The sequence below is a fragment of the Magnolia sinica genome, chromosome 12, assembly GCF_029962835.1.
Source record: "Magnolia sinica isolate HGM2019 chromosome 12, MsV1, whole genome shotgun sequence".
In the NCBI taxonomy this organism is placed as follows: Eukaryota; Viridiplantae; Streptophyta; class Magnoliopsida; order Magnoliales; family Magnoliaceae; genus Magnolia; species Magnolia sinica.
Genome location: NC_080584.1, coordinates 35,791,702 through 35,800,858, shown reverse-complemented (window position 1 = coordinate 35,800,858; position 9,157 = coordinate 35,791,702). Strand labels below are relative to the sequence as shown.

At 44.4% G+C, this 9,157-nt stretch overlaps 1 protein-coding gene across 3 annotated transcripts in view; it reads left to right on the top strand.

The window, feature by feature from the left end:
- Positions 1-6,392: 6,392 nt before the first annotated feature.
- LOC131221227 (protein THALLO) overlaps positions 6,393-9,157 on the top strand; it is a 35,617-nt gene continuing 32,852 nt past the window's right edge. The window contains exons 1-4 of one of the 3 annotated variants that reach the window (XM_058216422.1): positions 6,393-6,513; positions 6,665-6,893; positions 7,030-7,077; positions 7,252-7,304. In XM_058216422.1, the coding sequence (XP_058072405.1) occupies positions 6,776-6,893; positions 7,030-7,077; positions 7,252-7,304 (219 nt within the window). In that variant the 5' untranslated portion in view covers positions 6,393-6,513; positions 6,665-6,775. Of the gene's footprint in view, positions 6,514-6,664; positions 6,894-7,029; positions 7,078-7,217; positions 7,305-9,157 lie in introns of those variants that run through there. The other 2 variants (XM_058216421.1, XM_058216420.1) reach the window with 2 other exon arrangements.

Here is a 9,157-nt window from a genome sequence, read left to right as displayed (position 1 = left end):
TACAAAACGAGCAGCATACTGAGCTACTGTCATATCGCCCTGCACCAAGGCCTCAAACTCCAACGCTCGCTGACGTCGGATGTGATCGGGAAAATACTGTCGGTCAAACCGATCCACAAAATCCTCCCAAGTCCATACAAAGTCAGCACCGGCTGCTCGGGAGACTGACGCCCACCAGTGCTCAGCCTCACCATGGAGAAGAAATACGGCTAATCGGACTCGCCGCTCAGTCGCGCATCCCATCGTCTCAAATATCTTCTCTACATCGGCGCGCCATCTCTCAGCCACGGTCGGGTCTGGCTCACCCTGGAAATGCGGGGGATCGAGGCGTCGGAACTCTCGAAGGAGGGCACTCGAGCGCTCCTGCTCGCTGTCTTGGTGAAACGATCGGGGTCTCGCTCGCTCGAAGTGCGGCCGTCACGGCTGCGGCATCTGCAGGCGAAGAAGCACTCACAGATACGGTTGGCTCCGCTACCGGTCTCTGGTGGAGGAGCTGCACCCATAGCCTGGGCAGCATGAATTCCTGGTAGAGGAGCGGCATCCTCAGCCTGGGCAGCAGGAATCTCGGGTGGTGCGGCAGAATCGTAGGTGGTAGTGCGAGAGCCGCAGGTGGACTGAAGTATCAGATGGTGGTGCGGGAGTCAATCGGGTCACTCTCCTGCGCGCCATGTCCTACAGGAAAGAGCGAAGGTGCCTATCAACTTTGAAAACTCTCGAAGGCACGCTCGTTAAGGGTCGGTAATAAAGGATCGCTAGGCTACCCGAACTTAGGACTTAAATCATTCATAGCAGATATGTAATGTTATTTTTGGTTATTCCCGAGTTATGCTCTGATACCAACTTCTGTCACGCCCCAAACTCGGAAACCGGGCTCACAAAATTCCCGATCGCCGAATCTGGCGCCGACAGCCTCCGTAGAACCCCATTCTCGGCTCCCAGCGCCCATTCACCAGGTTCCGATCCTGGGATGCCACAAGGAGGATTTTGTACATCAGTTTGATTCGTAATAAGCATAGCCAAAGGCATAACCCACAAACAACAACCAAAAACTCCATCAAATTTCCACTATAATAAAAAACTTTACAAGTACAATGAGCATAAGGGAAATGCAATGAAGATAGACCAAAACTCCAAAAGAAGATCAGCCCTGCAATCCAACGTCACCTGCACGCAACGGCCGTGCATAAGCTTATAGAAAGCTTAGAGGGTGGTGAAAGTGTATGCTCAAGGTGATAATGTAGCGATGCAGTATCAGAGTAATGCGGAACATGCTGATGAATGCTAAGAATCCCATTAGCCGTGCTAAGGCCATGCGGTGCAAGGAATGATGTCGGCCATACCAAGGCCATGCAAGGCGAAATGCAAGTCAAGCATACAAATCCTCATCTAAGTCCACATGTCAATACGGCTCAAATCTGGAATATCACCGGGGTCTAGTACACTCCAAGCCAGATTGCCGCCCCATCGCGCGCAATAAGGTGAGTGGAAAAGACCTCACTATCCGCCTGCCAATATCGGGCTCGGCTCGTCAATAGCGGACCCGTTCCTCGAGCTGGTCAGACTCAGCCTAGCATTGCCCCCTACTCTCGGGCGGGTAAGGCCACACCCCCTTCCAACCGACCACGACACAGTGGAAAGCGCAACCGTCTGGTAATCGGCACCCAGCGCTCATGCACCCACTCGGTCTAGACGTTGGAGCAACCTCCTGGTACCATAAGGGTTTAGGGACTTTCACCCAGGAATATCTATCGCACCCCATGTAGAAAGATTTAGGTATCCAATCACGCCAACCACGATACGTCGTGGAGGCTACACCGATGTCGCTGGGCGTGACTATACCACACAATGCGAATGCATGAATCACACTATTCAGTCATGCGCAATTCTGCGCGTATCGTGCGCTCATGTAGGGCAACACCCTACGGGAGCCCCTAAACAATCCGCCCAAGGCTATGCTATGATCAGTCATTTCTCATATCAAGCATACGTATGATGCATATGATCATGAATCATGGAATTAAATATGTTATATGGGGTGGATGATGTTCATAATGAAGATGGGCCTAGACGGCCTACACATAACACGCACGAGCCTAACAATGGGCCTTAGGGAATGTCATAATGCGGACATTTAACCACACTATACTTGCAATGTGGACGTCAAACCACCATTGCTCCCAAGGCATAGCCCGACGTAAACATCATTACATAAATCATGTTGGGATCGTACATTGCAATGGACCTTAGGCACGTCCCATTGGGCCTTAAATACGTCAAATGGGCCATATCATATGGGCCTTGTATTCATCAAGTGGGCCACATCATTGGACCGCACCAATGGGCCTTATGTGCATTGCAATGGACTATAAACTGTGGGCTTTAGAATGTATCAAATGGGCCTAATCTTATGGGCCTTATGTGTATCAAATGGGCCACACCAATGGGCCCCAAATGCACATCAAATGGGCCTCAACTCATAGGCCCCAATATGTCTTAATGGGCCTTAAACCATGGGCCCATAATACATCAAATGGCCTCGACCCATGGGCCTTGCATATACATCAAAGTGGGCCTCAATCATGGGCCATAAGTAATTGAAATGGGCCTCCCACCATCAATTATATATATAATATAATATATATACATATATATATATGTAACATATAATATTATATATAATATAATATTGTATATATACATATAAAATATTATATTATATATAATATTATATATATATATATATATATATATATATATATATATAAATATATATATATATATATATATATATATATAACACACCCCCACACACTCACACCATAGTGGAATTTCACCACCTATGCAGTGGGCTCCACGTTCAGTGGGCTCCACATCCACTGTCCAGCGGACGGTGAAACACATACATCATTGTGGACTCTATGTGGGGCCCACCATAATGTTTATATTCCATCCAAACCACTGGTAAGGTCAAGCAGACTTAGATGAAGGGGGACAAAAATTTTCACCCTGATCCAAAACTTCTGTGGACCCAAAAAGGGTTTCAAAGGTAAATGTTCAATTCCACTGTTTCACACGATGTGGGCCACCTGAGTCTTGGAGCAGGCTGATTTTTGAGATGGGCCCACTTCAGAGAGTGGGCCACCTGATGAACGGATTAGATGACATATAAACATCAACGTGGGGCCCACGGCTGCAGCCGTGGGTGGCTGCTGCGGCTCTGACACAGCAGCAGCAGCTGCTGTGTTCATTTTATTTTATTTTTTCTTTTGATTTTTGAAAATCCACAGATTTTACAGGTGGGGTCCACATCCAGTGAATCCACACCGTCCAGTGTCCTTCTGTGGCTCACTACGAGCAAAACAAGTCCAATATTGGACATATTCCAGTGTACAACCCATCAGGGGAGGTTTCAATGGTGAAAACCACCTTTTGGTATGGCATGGCCCGTCCGAAGGTCTGATTGATCACATCTTTTGGCTCAACGCCTAAAACAAACTTAGGAAAGGAATGGACGGCATGGATTTAATATATACATCAAAGTGGGACCCATATGAGTGGACCATTCCAAGCTTGGGAAAAAGCTCATTTGTGTTTCTTTTCGAGCAAACGTCCAGCGTCCCTAGACGCTGGACTTGGCACAAATGTTGGAGGTGGGCCCTGCTTAGGTGGGCCACCAAGTCATAGGTACTACACATATAAGATGGGCCCCACTTATAAATGGTTTGGATAGTATACCTACCTCATGGTGGGGTCCATTCAAGTGGGCCACACAAACTCATTATCATTACAAAAAAAAAAAAAAAAAGAAAATAAAATAAAAGAGAGAGGGATAGAGAGATAGAGGGTGAGATCCGCGTGATGGAGGGGCCCCGGCACTATGGGCCCTCCCTTGCACTAAATCATACATCAAGTGGGTCTCATTACATGTGGGCCCATTAAAGTTAGATCCAACGGTGGAGATCCCTTCTCCACTAAATTAGATGGTCTAGATGACCCTAAATATGCAAGAAAGTAAACATCATGATGGGGTCCATGGAGAATGGCCCCATCATGGAATGATCATGATGATCCAAGTGGGCCATCGGCCACATCTTAGGGTCCAAAGTGAGATCCAAACCATTGATCGGTTGGCCTCACTTGGTCCATCTTAAAAATATGAAAATCTACCCTATCAAGGCACCCACCACTTGATCTTCTTGCTCCCTTGGCTTCCTTAGCTCCTTGTGCTACTCTTTGATGGAGGGAGATGAAAAATGGATGGTTGAGATGAGAGATGAAGGGGTAGGAAAGGTGGGCCACACAAGTAGCTTGGGAGAAATGGGAGAGGGTCTCATACGTATGGGTTTTTTGCTTTGAAAAAAAAATGAAGGAATGAAAAAAAATAAAGGAGAGAGGGAGAGATAAGAGAGAGGGAGAGTAGCTTAGGTAGGTAATAATGACTTGTAAGAGAGGGTGGCTAGCATTAAATGCTTGTAAGAAGGGATAGGGGTAGGTAGGGTGGCTATAGCTAGGGTAGGGTGGCTATAGCTAGGGTAGGGTGATGTCATCGTTCTCATAATTTTCTAGAGATTAGTGCCACATGGAATAGGTGGGCCCCGCAATACGCGGTCCACGGCCATTATAATGCATAGTCCCCAACTTATGATCTAAGCGTCGGTTTGACGCACAAGACGCGGCGTTGGAACCGCAGCGACGGAGCGGTCACTATGATACAACTTTCAGATCAAGCCGTCATCGGTGCGCGGAACCTAGCCTAGGATCGTGTGCAAACACCGGATATGGTACGAAGGTTGACGGAATTTGACCGGAAGGACCGCGAAAGCCAACGGAACAGTAAGGATTAGGACACGGGTCTTACACATTGGGTCCCGTGTCAATTTCACTCAATCTTAGCAAGTTGTGTAGGTCCACCCATGATGTGTGGGCTATATCCACACCGTCCACCCATTTTTCGAGATTAGTTTAGAGCATGGGCTAAAAAATCAAGTAAATCTAAAGCTCAAGTGGACCCCACTATAGAAAGCAACAGGGATTGAATACTTACCGTTGAAAACTTCTTTGGGGCCACATAAATTTTGGATCAACCTCATTTTTAGGCCCGTGCCATAAAATGAAGTTACAAAACAAATGAACAGTTTAGATATAACACATGTGTTATTCTCAGTAATTTCTAATGATGGTGGGTATATCCATTTAATGTACCACCGTATTACCAACAAAACATGGCATTAATCTTATCCCACGGCGGCAACAGGGAACAATTCCTGCCATGGGTAATAATTATGTTTTTTAATTCCTTCCCATCTAATCCCTTCTAATCCCCACTGCCCAAACACAGGATTCATTTGGTTGTGCCAATTCTACTCCATGTTTGGGAAGAATGGAAAAGCTTGGAATTAGATCAGATGGAATTGCATTTGGTCGTGTGCCAATTTCACTTAATGTTAGCAAGTTGTGTAGGTCCCACCATGATGTGTGGGCTATATCCACACCGTCCACCCATTTTTTGTGATTATTTTAGAGCATGGGCCAAAAAATCAAGTAAATCTAAAGCTCAAGCGGACCCCACCATAGAAAGCAACGGGGATTGAATACTTACTGTTGAAAACTTCTTTGGGGCCACATAAGTTTTGAATGTACCTCATTTTTAGGCCCATGTCATAAAATGAGGTTACAAAACAAATGAACGGTTTAGATACAACATGTGTGTTATTCTCCGTAATTTTAAATGATGGTGGGTATATCCATTCAATGTACCACCTACCACTGTAATACCAACAAAACATGACCGTAATCTTATCCCACGGCGACAACGGGAATAATCCCTGCCATGGGTAATAATTATGTTTTTTGAATCCCATTCCACCTAATCCCTTCTAATCCTACCGCCCAAACACGCCCTAAGCATGATCCAAAACTTCCGTAGCCCGAGAAATTTTCAATGGTAGAAGTTCAAGTCAACTGTTTCATGTGGTGTGGTCCATTTGAAAATTGTATATGCTTCATTTTTGGGCTCAAGCCCTAAAATTATATCGGAATATGGATGGACGGAGCGGATTAAATACATGAATCATGGTGGACCTCACGGCGTTTACTCAGCACGCTACGCGTAGTGAGTTACTCACTGGGCAAACCGCTTCCGTTGGATGAAAAATAAATATTTCAGTGGACCCGTGATGTTTTTAATAGTTGGAATTTAGTTAAGATTATTTCTTGTGGTGTTGCCCACTTGAGATTTGGATCAGCTTCATTTTTTAGATTATATGCTAAAATGAGCTTTCAATACGGATGGACGGTGTGGATGTAAAGAAAGTACATTACTGTGGGCCCCGCAGTTAGGCATCAAAACCGCCCCTGCCAAACAGCCCCGTTCCGCACTCACGCAAAAGTAAAAAACGAAGGAGAGGAAAAAATAAAAAAGAAAAACGAGTGAGGGTTAGGGCTTACCTTGCCAGAGCAGAGAGAGGGAAGGAGACGCTGAGAGAGGGAGAAGGAGACGTTGGGTCAGAGCAGGTAGGTGCACTTTCAATGCAGCTGCGTTTCCACCACCCTCTCCCAAATTCGAAATGGATAGCCGTTGCCTGTAACAAAGTAACCTGTGACTTGAAAAACACCTAATTCCTCTGTTACATTTCTTGCAATCTTACCTGATAAAAAGTTACAGGTTGAGACTTTGTTACCTGTAACATCTCTCCCCCAAACACAAACTATAAGAAAGTCACCTGTAACTTTCTTACATTTTACACAAGTTACAGGCATCCAAACGGCCCCGGAGATGGGTAGAGCAGGAAAAAGGCAGAAGAAGAAAGACTCCAGAATCCCTAAGAAGAGCAGTGGCATCAGAGATGAATCCTTTTCAGTCAAAGAAGACATGGATGACGAAATCGATGCCTGTAATCTTCTTCTCTTACTCCACATCACTACTTTTCAATTTCCAGGTTATGAAATTCATAACCCAAAGTCAATTCTCTTACTTTGCATTGAAAACCATTAGCATATTTTAACTTTATGTGCATTGTTTTTCCATAGTTCATAAACAGAGGGATGTGGTCCCACTTGATGTCGACGGAGATCTTGGCAAGTCATTGATTTTCTTTTCTTTTTTCTATGAACCAAACACCTACTGCCATCCGCTTGGTCACGGGCAGTTTGTAGGGATTCCCACCTGCAGTCAATGGGCGGTGGGAGGTGTTTGGTGTATAATCTTTTGTTGGGTTTTGTTATATTGATACATGATTGTTTTGTTTACAGATGCTGCATCAGATGATGATATGGAGCAGCCAGTTTTTGATTTTGAGGTTGGTGTTTGTGCATTTTCTTATGGGTGTGTTTGGATGGTCTATTTAGTTGAATTGCAATTTTTAGTTAAAGAGTGGAATGTAGGAAAAACCCAAGTTGTGATTTTCTTTTTTCATTTACCATTCGTATTGAGGGCCCAGCTCCAAATTGCATTTGTGTTACGACTATCAAGGGGACTTGAAAGGATCACTAGGAATCATCATTAACGTTTGTTGTTTCCCCTTTGATTAACTTGCATGTTCACAATTCAATTCGCTTCTATATCCATAGACAGCCTATAATCTGATGTCCAGTTCATTGATAAACTCCACTTTTTTTTCCCCCCCCGGGAGGGGGGTGAGGTACTAAGTATTATTATAATTAAGGAATTGTTACACTCTTGGATTGAACAAATCTAAATGGTATTCAAATTGCTGAAACTGTACATGTGGCACAATGGTGTGATGATCTTGACCACTCATAAGGTGCCCTTCTTGTTATCTATTGGCCAGTCCTAAAATCTGGATGATCTATTGTTCTAGCTGTCTGTTTGATGTCTTGTAGATGGATAAGGAAAAGAAGATGAGCAACAGTCCATGCTAAATGGGGAGAAGTCTACCAAGCAGATAAATTGCTTGATTGGCTTCTACGGGGCCTGCCCAATGAACAATTTGAATCACTGGACCATTGTGTGCCTACGTGTACCATGTGGATGGGTGGAGTACCTGTACACTAATCATCCACTGTGGGGACCTTCAAATGAACAACTCTGCACCACCAGGCATTTGTGCTACATGTATGCAGAGCTGGACATTGAGTTGAGTCGGACTGACCTGACCCTAAATCCTAAACCCTAAACCCTATACTAGATAAACCCTAAACCCTAAACCCTAAACCCTAAGACATGAGACACTAGTTTCAAAACCCTAAGGGTGTGTTTGGCCAGGCGGATTGGAAAGGATTGAATGGTATTAGGGTGGATGGCATCACTTTCAAGGTAATAATGGCTGGGTCAATGGATTGGTGCAAGATCCATGGGATTGCTATATCCTGGATTAGATCACCAAGTCTGTTTGACACACCCGTCCAATCCCGGGATTACACCTTCCAATCCCTTCCAATCCGTCGAACCAAATACGTCCATGGCAAAATTGAATGGGATTAGGGTGGATTGGATGGATTTTAAGGTAATGATGGTGATGTCAGTGGATTGCTGGCAATCCCATGGAATTACTATATCTCGGGATAAGAATCCCGAGTCTGTTTGGCACGCCTGGCCAATCCCAGGATTTACCTTCCAATCCCTTCCAATCTGCCCGGCCAAACAGGCCCTAAGAAGACAACAATCAGAAAACCCAATTCAGAAATGTTACTGTAGCTACATTACTGTAGTTGCGTTACTGTAGCAGGGTTATTGTAGCACAGGTACTGTAGAACGACTGAAGTATTGACAAACAAAATGACAATATTATGCTTTTTTAGTAAAATACAAACATAAGTATGCTAAAAGTAAGACAAGTAAACAAAAATTAAATCCTACTGCGACTATAATGGATGGCGGAGACATGAGAGAGATGGGAGTTAATGTGGGCGTAGATAAACAAAACGAGGAAAAGGAGTAACAAAAATAATATAAGCATATTATAGAATGCACTGACAGAAAGATTAATTGCTACAAACTCACACAATTAAGACTACTTATCAGCTCAACTCTTAGAAAGATATTCAGGAAGACTCTTTTTTCTCTCTATTACATTCTTACTGGAATCTTGCAACTCTTTAAGGGGAAAGATGTTAAGAATTGAGAGCATATGGATGGCTGGATGGGAAATGGCTTTTGGAGGGAGTTGAGGAGGAAGGCGAGACAAGAAGTCTGCAA